Consider the following 16,125-nt stretch of genomic DNA (forward strand, 5'->3'; position numbering starts at 1 on the left):
TAGAGGAAGAAGTTATTAACTTCTGCTATCAATTTGATCGACAACCATCTTCTTAGATTACATTTCATTGTATACTGTTATGTATCTTTTCATTTCAAAACTTGTTGTTTCGTGAAATGTCATTACGTTTTTTTATTAATGTATGTGCTTTTTAATATTGTTATAATTTTTCATTACTCAATACCCTTCATTATTTCGTTTATATTTGTTTAATATTGAAGTATTCCAACTTGAAGTGTTCCATTAATGATCCATCCATAAAACCTTCAAAAGACAGTCATAACGAATCCAAAATATTCCTGGGGAGTGCTTAAGCCACGTCTGGGTAGCACTCTTCAACTTTCGGTACAAAAGGAGATTTTTCTACTGGTAAGCGATTACCAGCTCCCTGTAATCGATTACAACAACATCAGTTCTTTGTCAATGGTGCAGGAACTCACCTCTCAACCCAGAAACACCTTAACTTGGTCTTTCAATGATGACGAACAAACAACTGCAAAAATGGAGGAGGGAGAACACTGCTATGAAGAGAGAAGTTGAAATGAAATTCAAATCCCTAAAATGGAGAGAGAAGACAGTGATAAGGAGAGAAGATAGAGTGATAAGGAGAGAAGATAGAGTTCGAAAACGAAGAGGGCAGTTTCGGAATCCAAACTTCAACCCATTCCAAATCAGATTTTAAATTAAAAAAAACATTCAAATTCGACCAATTAAAACTTGACACGTGGCGTTGTCAAATCTTTGTCAAATTGGCGTTGTTGGAATATCGCGATCCAATTGATAAAACTCTTTAAACAAATAAACAACTCAATTAAATTTATCACTTTTAAATTTATCCTAACAAAACTATCCCTTAAACTTAAATGTTTCTTCTATCTTTCATCTATACTTTTCCAACTATATCAACCCCTCGAACTTGTTCTTGTCATTAAATGTTGGGTTCTTCGGTTTTACCTTGGCCGACTTGGTAATCAGGTTCTTCTTACCTTCATCTTCATCTTTTGAAATACCTTTCATTATAAGAGAAGATGTTTTCTCCAACGAAAAATATTGTAAATACTTACGCTTACCATATCCAAAATGACAACCCTTCCTCTTTGCCTCCTTCATCCTACGAGCACGTGATCAAGAGTGAATCTTAGTTAGCTTCCTAATGATAAACCCATCCTTTACCAATTTCCTGATGTTTGCCGAGAATTGGCCAAGGCAACTATAGCAATATCTTCATGGTCTTCTTTTGACAAATCTAGCACAATTTTTACCAACAATAGAGGTGAACCCTCTTAACACACTACATTTCATCACAAACAGCCTGGACCTGCTTACCAAGATTCTTTAGTTGCTTTCTATCCTTGAAGCATGCCAAAACCTGAGGTATTGGGCGATGAAACATTAATTACCAAATAATCACCATATTGAGACAATGTATGAACTCCTTGAACATAGCCCGCTACAACATCTTCACTTGTCTTGTTCATTCTAAGAGTGATACCAAGGCCAGCTTTTGCACCTTGTTTGACTTCATTGTTGGAAATCTAGTTTCCTCTTACCGTGCTGAGTGCTCAGCCTCTTCTGCAACAGCAACAATTCCCTCACTGTTGAAGCCACATCTATTTATTACAGCACCTTCGTTTTACAACTTAAAGATCTAGGGTTTAGGATTGCCATCCTAAGGAACAAGAGTAAGAGAGCCTACCTTCTAAATATCCGAGATATCAATTGTCAACCTTTACAATTTCTTCACCGAGTTCTCCAACGAACTCTGCACTGAGTTCTAGGAGCTCTCGAAGCACCTTTTCGGGCTGTTTGGATTCTCCATCAACTCCTCCAAACTCTTTAAGATCCTTTCCAAGTTCTATGGTTCTCCACCAACTCCTCCAATCTCTTTACTGAGTTATGTAGATGCTCTTTCGTGCTTCCATCACCTATTTTCAGACTCTTACTTAGCAGCTCGACAGTTTGACATCCAAGCTCGACATATTGGCATCCACGCTGGAAGCTCGTTACCCAAGCTCGACACCCCGGCCTTGCAACTCGGTAACCCGGTCTTAATGCTCGGCAACCTGACCTTGAAGCTTGGCAGCCCGACATTCGGGCTCATACTTGGCAGCTCAGCATCCGGGCTTCTTGCCATCAACAAAATTCCAATTTTTTCATCAACTTAACAAGAAAATTTGTTTCTTCCTTTTTTTCATCTCAACAGTATTTCTATATGACCAATCTTATTACCACAACAGTAATATTTGACCGATATGCACTCGTTTGCATATAGTGACCATGTTTGTCACATTTATAGCATTCAACGTTAGACTTACTTGACTGACTTCCTCGGTTTCCACTTTGTCCACGGGCATGCCAATTTTTTGACCAGTTTGTTTATTGTCGTTTTCATAATTATTTCCATCATCATCACTTTGGCCACGACCCTCCTCTTCCTTTAGGACCACTTCGGCCTTGATTTTTAGGTTAAGTTTGACTTGAAATACTTGATCAACTGGCTCAAACATTGTCACCCTTCAACCAAGAGCAAGGTCAAGTACTTGAACTCCTTTACACATACAATATTCTTGAAGTTCTTAGTGAGTGACTTCTCCACAATCCAGTTGGCCGGTAAATCCTCTTCATTTCTTCTGAGTTAATTCACTACTCCCTTTACCTAAGATATATACTTAGCCGATCATTTTCTACTCCCCATTCTTAGATTTTCAAACTCGTCTTTTGAGAGTTTAAAGTCTGACTCAGTTATCGTCTTTGTACACTTTTTCTAGAATATGTCATGTTTCTATTGAAGATTTTGCATTCATTATCTTCTCAAAGCCAAATTCATTAATAGCTCAATATAATATATACAAAGTTGATTGATATTTCATATGTAGTTTTCTCAATGCAACAACTTAGGTCACTTTTAGCTCTTCATCTTTCATAGGCTTTTCATAGCCATTCGCAACAACATCCCACACGTCTTGGGATCCAAGAGGAGCTCTCATATGCATAATTTAATTGTCAAAGTTGACTTTCTTTGTCAATTGAGGCAGGAAAACACTGTTTGCTAGGTTGGTCATTTCTTTCTCACTATCTTTTTCTCACTCGGACACTCATGCTTTCTCAACTCTGATACCAATTTGTTAGAAAATAACACTCACTTAGATACTTTAAATATGCTTATCATGTATGTCACAATGTATGTCAATCAGAAACTTACAATTTATAGACTTACATATTGACTTTTAACCTACAAAGTCATAAACCTTACCATTAAGACATCATTTATTCCCTACATCATTGTTTAATTACCATTACATTAAACTATTGACCCTTATACTTTAAAGTTGACAAAACTTTTAAACAAATAAAAAATCTAACACATTTAGGTTTACCCTAAGAGTTTCTTTGCTTTCTTTATCCTTGGTAAAAGCTCAACCAGTTCAAAATAGTCAACCCACTCAAAGTGATCAACCTATTTAGAGATTTCTTTTTCTTCATCCTAGTGAGAACTTGTCACTCCTATTATTGGGTCGCTTCATAATGCCATAAATTACCATTCATGGAGCAAGTTTATGATCACTTCTATAACCGTCTAAAATCACAAGGAAACACTAGAAAAAAGGGGGGGGGGGGTGGGGGGAGTTTGAATTGTGTTTCTAAGCTCTTTTTCAAAAACTAGCATTTAATAACTATTGCAAGAGTTAGACGACTGCAATAATTGTTAGACGTTTTTATTTTTAAGCAAGTGTTTAGGAAAACATTTTAAAATAATAAAGCAATAACAAGTATTTTATATTGGTTCACTTAATCTTGAGCTACGTCTAGTCTCCCTCAAGAACTCTTAAAAGGTTCTACTAATCTTATCCAATATTACAACCGATTACAAACCACACTCCTAGTATACATTGAGTATTCTCACCACTCTTGGTTCCCCTAGTCAATTCTGACTAGTATGAGATTAACCACTCCTAGTATCCAAGTATTCTAACCACTCTTGGTATTCAAGTATTCTAACCACTCATAGTATCAATTCTAGATAATTGTATAGAACATTTAACTCTCCTAAGCTAAACAATACAAGTATTTTATTTTTCTTCAAAATTCCAAACACAATTAGTGTTCATTTATAAGTACATGTTATGATAATTATAAGTAAGAGGATAAATGCAATATAAAGAAATCTGAGAACTTGTAGAGTTCTTTCATTTGTTCTATAAACAAACTTAGACAATGTAAGCTTATGAGAGAATAACAATGTAACGATATAATGATAGCAAAAGTTCTCCTATTCTCTTGTGTGAGTCATCCTTTTATGGTTTTCTTCGAGAGAAGAGCATTACTTAGAGATAATTGACTTTGTTGAGATTAGGTGGCTTCTCGTACGAAGATATGTACTTTTTTGCATCTTGAGAAGAGCAACATATCTTTCGTAGTTAGAGCTTGTACGACTATGGTAGGACATAAAGCATGAGGAAACATTATAGGAATTTCTTCCTATCTCACAACATCTTTCTGATCCTCATGCAGTGCTTTTGAGTATATCTTGGTGTTGTCAATATCTGCACATATCAAGAGGAAAAAACATAGCAAACAAGGTACAATACGTATATGAATTTAATGATTTATACGTTGAAATAGTGTTGAAGCATGTTTCATATATAATAAGCGTTTAATGTAAGTCTGAGCTTTTTCAAGTAATGATAATTGATAATATATAGCGTTTATGGATTCTTTCACTAGACGTGCTTTTTTCAAATGCTGTTTATTCTTTTATACTTGATAGGTCATAGTTTGTCTTATAAGCGTTTGGTAAGAATGTTCTGATGTGCATAATGTCCAAACTCTATTCATCTCTAAACGATATTTCATTAAATGTTTGTTTGTTAAATTGCAAAACAGTATATTCTCTTTAGATGATCTTCTCTTAACAGCGTCAAGAACAAGGTTGAGTTCATTCTTGGCACCATCGAATCAATTGACTAGAATGATCTAAGCTTCTTTATCTAGTATCGTTACAATAACATGGTTGCCTCCTGGCTCATTCATTTTGTCTCAATCGTCATTCATCAAAGCATCATTTGGATGGACAAGGCCTTCGATATTTGGAATAACTTAAATAGTAAATTCTTTCAAGGGATCTTTCACGTATTCCAGACCATAAAATGGAGACAACCACTCTCCATCATGATGACTTGACTGTTTATGACTATTTTACTAAGTTAAAGGTTATATGGGATGAGCTAGACAACTTTAGACTTGATTTGATTTGCTCTTGCAATACCAAGTGTTCTTGCCAAGTCCATTCTATAACTGAATCCTATAAAATCGATTTGTAAAGTGAGGTTTGCACTCACTTGTATATTGTAAATTGATCTTATAATTAGTTGATGTGCGATCTCCAACATACCCTATCATGCCAAAGCATATACATCTCAAGCGTGAGACTAAATATTTATGAGTGATTTGATAATGGGTGACACAATAGGTCCAACAAGCGCTATGATAGGATCTAAATGACTCTCATATCATATTAAGAAGTCCATTTTAAGCATAGCTCAATTCTAAAAAAATGACTTGTAAGGTGAAATTTACACTCATGGTAAATTTTTCTTATTTCTAATCGATGTGAAATATCTAAAAGACTTAAAAAATTGACTTATAAAGTAAGGTTTTCATCCACTAATATAATAGTTAATTTGTGTTATCTCTAGTTGGTGTGAGATCTCTAAAAACACTTAAAAAGTTGACTTCTAAAGTAAGATTTTCGTCCACTAATATATTATAACTTAGCCATATCTTTATTTGACACAAATAGTCTTCTAGTAAGTAGAGAAGTTGTTGCCATCATAGATCATACTAACTTTTTTTCTTTGAAAGGGATGTCATAGAAGAAATTTCTTCTCTTCCTCCTTTATTGCAAATACGACATTTTCCACCATAATGTCAACTAGAATGATCGTAGTTGACTATTTGAGAGTGAACAAACAAAAAGCTCTTTCTCAGTGTCCAAACCATATGTAATTAGTTGAAAAATGAAAGATGAATTTCTCCCCATCCTCAATCGTGAATACTTCTAGGTACTTAGGAAGTTCTTGCTTATCCTTCCTATTTTACCTCTTAAGAGTTTGTAGAAGATTTTGTTTCATCTTTCAATAATATGACCAAGGTTCTTCCCACCAACACTTGTGATGTTGATAATAAGGTTTACATAAAACCAAGCACCAATAGTAAGGATTTCATTTTTGTGTTTGAGTTCTTTTTTGAAGAGTTTAATGTTCTCTTTCCTTTTTCTCCTAAATATAAGATGTTATCAGTACATAAAATAGTCTCACATTATTTAAGAGTTGAAGTTAAAAGAAAATTTAAATATATTTTGCTCTCTTAACCCTCTAATATGCATTTTAAAGACAAAATCATGACAAATTTCTAACCTCCAAAATAAACAATATCTCAAATATAGTAATTGATCCTGACAATAGTATCTCAAGTCGAAGTAGAAATAATAATTTTAAAAATATTAAAACAATAATCTTAATTGTAAAAGCATATAAAAGTATTACAATTTATATTTATAATTAAATTTAAAAATTGAAATCAGTTTCATTTTTTTATTTAGTTTTTTTAAGTATTTTATTTATTTTTTAAAACTTAAAATTATTATTTATTTATTTTTTCTTTTAAATGGGACTAAAATAATCGTTTAATACCACGCTAAATTTTTTAAACCCATTTAAAATATGAGCCTGACTAACATAATATTTCACTTGCCCTGAGATTCAACAGTACAATTTTCCCATCTCAATGCACCTGTAATTGTTTAACCAATAATATATTGTTCAAATTTCTGATAATTTCATTTTGCATCTTCGCACTAAGATGCTAACAAAGTTACATATATTGCACTAAGATGCGAACAAAGTTACATATATAAGTTACACTATTTTGTAGAAGATTTTAAAGAGGGTCTATGCAAGAAGCAAGCATATTATTCGTTAATTTGTCAATATAATTAGACATGCATAAATTAATTATTTCATAAATGAGTCGCATTCCTATCTCAATTATGACAATGAAGACGATTATTTATCTGTGATGGAGTAACTCCAAAGGATAGTTTATGAAAATAAGTAAGAAAAATTAGAACAAATCACATTTCTCTCAATACTCCTGAGGTGAAAATATCAAGAGAAAATTTCTACATACAATTCCTTACACATACACATGAAGAAAAAAATGTCATTTGTCATTCTTCTTATAATGAATCTACGAAAAGTAAAATTTCCAATAATTTTACCATTGGACATACTTTAATTCCTGTGAGTTGGATAAGTAACTAAGAACAATACCATTTTAGTAACACGTCGAATCAGTCCTTGGATACATCGTTTACAATATGAATATGTTTCATGTGCATGAGAACAAGAAGAAAAGAAATCATTGAATTGTGTTTCCCAGTCGTTTCATGCTTTTGGTTCGGTGTGTATACTTTACACTGCATAACACTAAGACAGAGCATCGGTAGGTCTCACATTCTCATGATAAAATGACATTGTTGTCTGATTACAGAGCCAACGTAAAGAAATTGATCCTTAACAAGACATCATACTTTTGTTAATGATACAAATGGAAACTATTATCAAGTCATCAACATCTGGTAACTACTTACACAAATCACCACAGTCACAAGCCTTTCCTGAAATAATGATACATGATAGGTTCCATGTAGATAAACTACTTTGGACGATTTCATTGAGGATTCAACTAATGCTATAAAAAGAGGCAGGTTACTGAAAAACCTCTTATGATTTGCTCCAAACAATTTTTTTGTAGCTATCTAAGTTAGCCAACAGATATTCATAAGAAGAGCTCATTCCTACCAAACAGAAAAATACTGCTTTTCCTCGTGTAAAGAAAATTACACGAAAGATTTCGGTCAATTTATTATGGAAGATTTTGAAAAACAGTATAGAACTAAAGAGGTTGAGGGTAGTTCATACTCCTACATTAAAGTTATCACTATATATCGTCCCTCTGATAACAGTTAGGCCAAACTTCGCACTGAGGAAGCATTTTTGGCAATGAAAATCTAGCACCATCTGATGCAGATCAAGAAAAGTTTAAAATCTCTCACTACTACAAAAAAGAGCAATTCCCAATTTTCCATCAAACTACATGTACAAAAATGAGCATATCAGTTTGTAGTACTTAGAGGATACTTTCAGAAGAATCTGGTAAAGCTCTGGCCCACCATATCCTCTAAACATAAGGCACCAATTTATCTAATTATCGCAAACGACCTAAACATAGAAAAAACCAAAATGAAAATTCAATAGAGATATTTTTCAGTTTTGTATATATAGAATAGATATTTATCTAGTAAGATCAACACAAGCAGAAGCTGTTCTACCAAAAACCTCGGAACATCATGGAACACAAAGAGAACATTGACGAGTGGCAAGAAATCGAACCTTCCGAATGGAACATGGAAGTGATCAACGAAAATTACCTCGAAGTTGGTGACCAAGCTTCTTCCACTGACGACCCTCCAATTCCCCCTCCCACCCACCACGAACTCTCATCGTCACAAATCGTTCCAACCACAGTAACGGACCCCGAAGACGGAGCTTCCTCACCGTTACCGCCATCGACGGCGCCGTTAGATTGGCGGGTGCGAGTGGTGAACGAAGGGAAGAAGTTGTTGAGGCTGAGGTTGGAGGGTATGAGAGAGCGCGTTGTTGGCATCGCTTCCAAGGTTAGTAACTGGGCAATGTATACGGGGGCGTTTTGGTCATTTACGCATGTGGCCGGAGCTTCGGCTGCGGCGGCGGTGTTGGTGTCGCTGGTTTACGTGGGGATACGGCGGCGGCGTCGGAGGGCTGGTCGACGGAACGTGGTGGCTGATCATTGCGTTTTTCTTCTCAGAGAGAAAGATGAGGTGAGTATGCATATTACTTTCTATCAGTTCACATACGAAAAAAAATAGGATGTACTTTTATAATTAAAACTCAGAGTAAAGGTAGAAAATAAAAATAAGAGACTCTTTAATGATTGAAATTAGAGAAAAACTCCCATGATGTTAAGACACTCACACATACATTTTTTCTCATTTTATCTATACCTATATATTATATAATTATCTCTACTAAAAAGAATTTATTTATTTTTATACTTTTTTAATTTTATCTTTCGAATAACCTTTTCATATTTAATTATTTTTTTAAACTTAGCTATTTTTTTAAAATTAAATAAATAAAATTCATCTATAAAATAAATAAAAATGATCTATAATTAAATTATAAAAATCGTTTATATTTATTTTTATAATTATAATTTCATTATTTTTTATTATCATAAAAAAGTAAATATAAAGATAATTGTTTTTAGTAACTATTCCTTTAACATTTTTTTATACACATTTGACTACCTATTCTACTTTTATTAATATAAATTATTCTCTCAATTATTTGATTCTTGTAATATTAACGTCAGACTTTTGTTAAGAACATGCATTACCCAATTAACATTTGGTCCAAAACTTTTTGGGATACTTTTTGAAATGGTATGAATATTTCTTTCACCAACATATTAAGATGAATGCAAAGTAGTGGGTTACGTTCTATCGTATTTTTAGCATAAAAACTTGTGAATTCAGATGAAGTAAATTTGAGTCCACGATCTGTTCAACGAACCTTAATTTGCAAAGTCGTTTTACGTTCAACCATGACCTTAAATTCTTTAAAGAACTTAAATACTTGTGATTTCTACTGTAGAAAATAGATCCATGTTTTTTTAGTAAAATCATTGAAGAAAGTAAGTAAATAGCTATTATTACTTTTGAAAATTGGTTGAATAGTAGTGTGCAAATAGAGTGAACCAAACGAAACGATAACTCATTTCTCTATCAACTCTTCGTAGGAATTGGATCTCATTTTCATTCGTTCCTTGTACATTCTTGAAGGTTTTTTGAAATCTTTGTATGGTTTAAGATTTCCTCTAGAAGTAGCATAGTTTTGTCAAATCTTCCCCTTCCTCCTTCCCCGATCTCTTCTGCGGTGGCTATTTCAACCTCTTTCTCAATTAGAAAGTTCCTCACAAGCTGCCATCAAAGTTTGTTCCTCTTCTCAGTTAATCATTTTTTCTCATCCATTAGCAAACCACTTTTCATTTTATCTATGGACGGGCTGTTAGTTAGATGTGCCTCCTTACTTGAATATATCACCTAGTTGAACTTCAGATACAACAATATCTTTTCTATTATAACTATTTTCTATTATAACTATGTCAAAAGGTCCTCATCCATTACATTTTTTAAATCCAATTTAGATCCAATAAATTGTAACGGACTTATAATTATCTATTTTAACTAGATAAATTAAATTTGGATTTTTTTTTCAATCTATTTTAAATTAGATTCACTCTAAATTGAATCAACTTTTTCAATTAGATTAAATTAAGGGAGATCGATATAATATATTTGATTTATTAGGACTATTAGATATGAATTTGGTCAATTTGGATCACCTTGAATAACGGTTGACTCAGTTGGACTTTTGGTTTAGGTCGACTTGGCTTAATAGTTGGCCCAAACCGATTCAATCGACCTTTGACCTAGAACAATTCGACTCGACTTTCAATTTAGGTTAACTCAACTCAACTTTCAATTTAGGTTAACTCAACTCAACATTCGGTCTCAGTCTACTCGCCTCAATCTTCAATTTATACTGACTCATCTCAATCTTCATATTAGATCGGCACGTCTTGACCTTCGACCAGACTGACTTAATTTGACTTTTCAATTCCGTCAAACTCACTCAATTAGGGTTTACTCAATTTTATATAGATCAATTTGGCTCGACCTTAGTTTTTTACCGATTCAGCTCAACTTTCACCCATAATTTACTTTAGTGCACCTTGAACTTAGACACATATTTATATTTTTAAAATTTAAAAATAATTTAATGTAAATCTAATTCAAATCCAAATAAGTAGATTAAATTTAAAATCCAAAAACATAAATTCAAATTTAGGATAAATTCATTTAAATAAACTTAAAATAATATAAATTTAAATTATTATAAATTAATATCAAAATTTAGATTTTTTTTTTCCACCCTTACTATGTCACTTTCGCTTTGACCATTAACCTTTATCTTATCCACAAGCATAACTGTACTGCCAAATAGTTATTCGTGGTCTCTCCAACCTTCACATGGAATGTCACAAATTCCTTTCTCAATACTTGCAATTAAACTATATTATTAGCCAGCATCGGACCTTAGTATTACTTTTTCATTGAATCCTATATGTCGTACTTGAGAATTTTCTTAACAATAAAAAAAAAGCTTGAAAACATTATATTATATTCAAGTCCTTGAGTTTTTGTTGTCAATTTAAAGCTGATACACCTCAGTTAATATAATTTAAATAGGTACAATTGAAATTTCTATTTCCATCACATTCCATTATTCTTTGAAATGTAGAAGATTTTCCATCAACATTATTTTTTTGGATAAAGAAACTACATTTTTAATATATTATTAACTAAATTCTTAATCCTTGATTTCTAATAATGATTGAGTGTTTGTATATAATTTAAAAGAAAACCACTTTTATTAAAAAAAAATATGAAATCGAATAACTTCTCATAGAAATAATTTTCTAAAAGATATATACTTCTATTATTGAAAACAAACACATAACTCAAAATTATTTCACATTAAAATTAGATTTAAAATATATGATGGTAGCCTCTTTTGCTGGTATCTGACTTAAAACACATAGTCTTGTCCCTTCTAAATTTATCTTAAAGTTCTTTATATGCTCAAATGTATAGCTGTTAGCAGCTAAGCCTAGTGCTTAGTTGCAATTTAATTGCATAATCTGCTTCCATTTTTAAAATGAGGGGTTAACACTGAACTTACACTTTGTTGGTGCAGAAAATTAGCCAACTCCTACGTCAGATTGCACAATTGAATGAAGTGTTATCATCTCGTCGAAAGGTTCCAGTGCATCAAATAAACTGATGCAAGTTTTGCAGTATGTAATTACTATATTTTTGTAAATTCTAAATGAATTTGTAACTCAACTCTTACATAGGTCTTCACTGTTCAGTATCTTCATAAATAAACAATTTGTTGTCTTTTTATTAATAATTCACTAATCGTAAGCGCCGCATAAGCATATATTTAACAGAAAAATATATACTAGCCACTGCAAATTCTAAGTAATTTTTTTGTATATAAAATGATAAGACCTCTTACAATTACTCAAAATTTTATGAATATTTGTTGCTGCTATGATGTTTTTCATTTTGTTTTCTTAATTTTCTAAATATTGTGACCCCTCTCAACATGGATTATTCAATCTAAAGTATTATAACTTGTAGAAAAGTTGATTTTTCAACTGTTAGAACAGTAGAGATTGAGGTGTGATTTTTCTTCCAAATAAACTGGAGACTACTGACTATTCCCTAGGCTTTTTGCCAAAAAAAAAAATAGTAATTTAGAATGTTCCTCATTGTTGCTTTTATATTCGTGTTGAATAAAAAACAAACAAATGTTGATTTTTCCACCAAAAATTAAGGATCATTTAAAGCAATCAATCTCCCTAGGGTAATTCAAGCCATCATGACTTAAAGCATGTTGATGTGAATAAATTATCAATTTGGTTCTCAAACTATCACTTTTTTTTAAGTATTGAAAAATAATTAATTTGTTTTAATATTTTGATATATTCATCACATTATTACCTATTGGTATAAAAATATTAATTAGTTATATGATAAATTAATCAATTTCAAAGTCATTCCAAACATTTTAGTATTCCAACACCCGTCTTATTGTTTCCCAAGCTGCATTAGTAAAACAACAATTTTTCTTAACGGTTTAATTTTAGTGGTTATAATAAACTATTAAAACTAATATAATTTTTTTATATTATGTTGATGTTTTAAATTTTGTGTCAAAAGAAATTATTCTTATAACATTCATTATTTCTACTTATTTATCTACCTATCTATTATTTAACTGATAAGAAAAATTGACCACCATGAAAAATAAGATTATATTTTCTTTATGTTTTAGTTTTAATAAATGTTCTTGTGCTAAGAGTCACTACAAAAATATTAAATTTTACTAAGGTTTTTTTAACATTTTCAGCGGTTTTAACCCCTGAAAAATGTAGTTTCCACGGTTACAAAAATCACTGAGAAAACAGCGTCATTAACTGTTACCAACGACTTTTACTCAAACAGCAGCTATTTCTAGGGATTTTTCAAATCCGCCGGAAATTTCAGAGATTTTGATAACTGCTGGACCTACCGGGCAGTTTTTTTTTGTATTATTTACAATTTATTTGATTATGATAAAAACTCTTTAATATATCAATCCCAATTTATTTACAATTTCAGAGCTATATCACTATTAATTTGAATAAAGCCATAACAGCAAAGGAGATTATAACAACCAATAGCTTTATATGCATCACTTTGTCACGGTGGTGAAACAATTGAATCAGGTGAATAAGAAACACAAAGTAATTAGAGGAAAGGACAAATTTTGAGTGCTTGAATAGATAACTCACTGTCCAATAAGTGTTGTTGTCTCCATACAATTCACGACTGACCTGATTACCAGAACAGAAAAAAAAAATAGAAATTGGAAATTAGAAGGAAGGTGATAAATCTAATCTTTATGAGGATGCTGAATTTGAAGTCAATAAGGAGAAATCAATAAATAAGTAATAAACTTTTATCCTTTGTTTTTCCTTTTGCATAATAAGGAGACCTAATATGGTAGGTAGTTTACAAATTTTTCTATCTTCTTTTGCATAGAAAAAAGGCCCAATATGACAAACAATTTTTCCACTCTGACTGATGAGGTCTGGTTGAGGTTTAGCTGGCTTTGGCTGAGGGAAGCTCATTTCCTTCTTCTTTCCAAATTGTTGAATAGAGCTTGCCCTTAGTATGTCGTTCTTTGAGGTCCTTCTGACAGGAATTGTTCCTTGAGGGCACCTTCCATTTTGATGCCACAGCTGAGTAATAGGCTTCGAATTTGAAGAGACTTTGCTCTCCCCAAAAGGGTGCCCTTCAGGATGGAAATTTGGTTTCATCTGCATCAACTACTCGTGATTGTTTGAAATTCAAGTTTGAACCAAAGAAAAGAGAAAGAAAAATGGAGCTAACCAGGGAAGAATTTTGAATTATAGCATTAAAAGGCTCTAGATAAGAAAAGTAAAATTCTTCACCTATATCTTGTGATTTTCGAGGTAAGGGTGATCCAAAGTTGGCTGGTGAGAGACATGGAGGCAGTCAATAATATCTCCATCAGGACTCTGCTTTCAAAACAACAGAAATGTAAATTAGAAAGAATTATGCTCATGGATGTGCACAAAAAGCAAAGGAACCAAACCAAATTACACTACAATTCCTAGTAAACATAGATTTTGCTCAAAATTCAAGAACAAGTGAATCGTTCTCTACTCCTTTCATGTAGTCCCTAAGTTTGGTACCTTTAGAGAGTATATTAGCAACAACCTACACAAAACAAAGCAACCTAATAACTTAATACATGTCGATTCATTTCAACAGTAGTAGTGCTTTCAACACAGTACCGACAAAGTGACTCACACACTAGTACAGTCAGGAGAAACGACAGCGGTTATTTTTGCCCATAGACAGCGGTTCTTGAACCGAGGCATATCCATACTTTTTGCCTCGGGTGCGAACCAAGGCATAAAAGGGTAGGATTTTTCCTCGGTTCAGCGTTAACCGAAGCAGTAGAGTTTTTTATTTTTAATTTTTTTTTTGTAGGACTTTATGCCTCGGTTGCCCGTGAACCGAGGCAGTAGGGTCCTTTTTTTTCTCATCCGTCAGCCTTTCTGCTTCGGGTGTAACCATAACCGATGCCATAGGGTGTTTTTCTACCTCGGTTTTGACCTCAACCGAGGCATATACCCCTATTTTTTTTTAAATGAGGTTTGTTTCTGCAACATTCTCAACTACAGAAACAAACCTGCATATATTTTTATAGCCAGAACAGTCCAGAATAATCCATAAATGTATATTTTGAATGAAAATTATATTAAAACATAAATATATTCAATGGAATCATAAATTAACTTCTTAGAAGCATATATCAATCCAATGTAATCATAAATCAAGTTTGAAGCATAAATCAATGCAATGTACAAAGTTAAACTAATAATAATGTAGAAAAGCATAAAACAACTTAGAAACATAAACGTAGAACTTACCATATCCTAATATCTACTACATACTATTATATAAATGAATTACATATTTAGCCAGTACTTTCCTCACAAGTTGAAGTGACTTCTCTGGAATTGGAGCAGTCCTATTAAATCTCTGCATAAAAGAAAATGATTTTAATTAGTGTATATGAAATCTAAACTATAGAGAAAATAAAATTCAAACCTAAATATTATCGTTTCCCATCCACTAGTGTAATGTGCACGAATAATGGTCATCATCCAAAACATGACGTAGTAACCACATTCATATGACCCTATTTGTCTATTACACTACAATATATCATCATAATTATAAAAGGTTTAATTCCTATTTTGGTCCCACTTTTCGTAGGGTCTGTTCAAATTGGTCCTACTTTTTTTCAAATGTTCACTAAGATCCCACTTTTCACAAAAACGGTGCAAGTTAATCCTTTTTGGTTACGGCGTTAAAAAACTAACGGCACAACTGTCCAGCTGGAAGAAAACTGATGAGGTGTACAATTTTATTTGACGTGGCACTGTGAATTGGTGATTCATCCTGAGAGCTGTCCTCTTCTTTCTCCTTCCTCTCCGCCATCGCCTTCTTCAGTTCCGATGCCAACTCCGCTTTCGACTCCACTTCCGGTTCAGGCTCGGAACTCTCTTGGCTTTCCTCCACGACGCCGGCCACCAGAACCCTAACTTTGCTTTTCAATTTGGGTAGTTGAAGTCAACAACGGGAGAAACCGAAGGCGGTTCCCAAAGGATCAGTCAATTTCTGGGAAAATCTAGAAACTGCAGGCTTACTTTAGTTTCTCTCATTTTATAACACTTTTAATTATTTTCCTAAACACTTAAAAAATAGTAATAAAAACAAAATATTTAAAAAGAAAAACCAATAAAACCATCGTA

General features: G+C 32.7%; 1 protein-coding gene across 1 annotated transcript; it reads left to right on the forward strand.

The window, feature by feature from the left end:
* The first annotated feature begins 7,307 nt into the window (after positions 1-7,307).
* On the forward strand, positions 7,308-12,137 carry LOC148206128 (uncharacterized). Its single transcript, XM_088104104.1, has 2 exons — positions 7,308-8,920; positions 11,922-12,137. The coding sequence occupies exons 1-2, from the start codon at positions 8,411-8,413 to the stop codon at positions 12,006-12,008; spliced, it is 597 nt and encodes a 198-aa protein (XP_087960230.1). The 5' UTR covers positions 7,308-8,410; the 3' UTR covers positions 12,009-12,137.
* The last annotated feature ends 3,988 nt before the right edge of the window (positions 12,138-16,125 follow it).

Source organism: Vigna umbellata, chromosome 1, assembly GCF_029865625.1.
Source record: "Vigna umbellata cultivar VRB3 chromosome 1, Vumbellata_1.0, whole genome shotgun sequence".
In the NCBI taxonomy this organism is placed as follows: Eukaryota; Viridiplantae; Streptophyta; class Magnoliopsida; order Fabales; family Fabaceae; genus Vigna; species Vigna umbellata.

Bases quoted from the DNA above. Each gene is read 5' to 3' on its own strand.
- LOC148206128 (XM_088104104.1), top strand. From the start codon at position 8,411: ATGGAACACAAAGAGAACATTGACGAGTGGCAAGAAATCGAACCTTCC. The intron at 8,921-11,921 runs GTGAGTATGCAT...TTGTTGGTGCAG, and splicing joins TTCTCAGAGAGAAAGATGAG to AAAATTAGCCAACTCCTACG.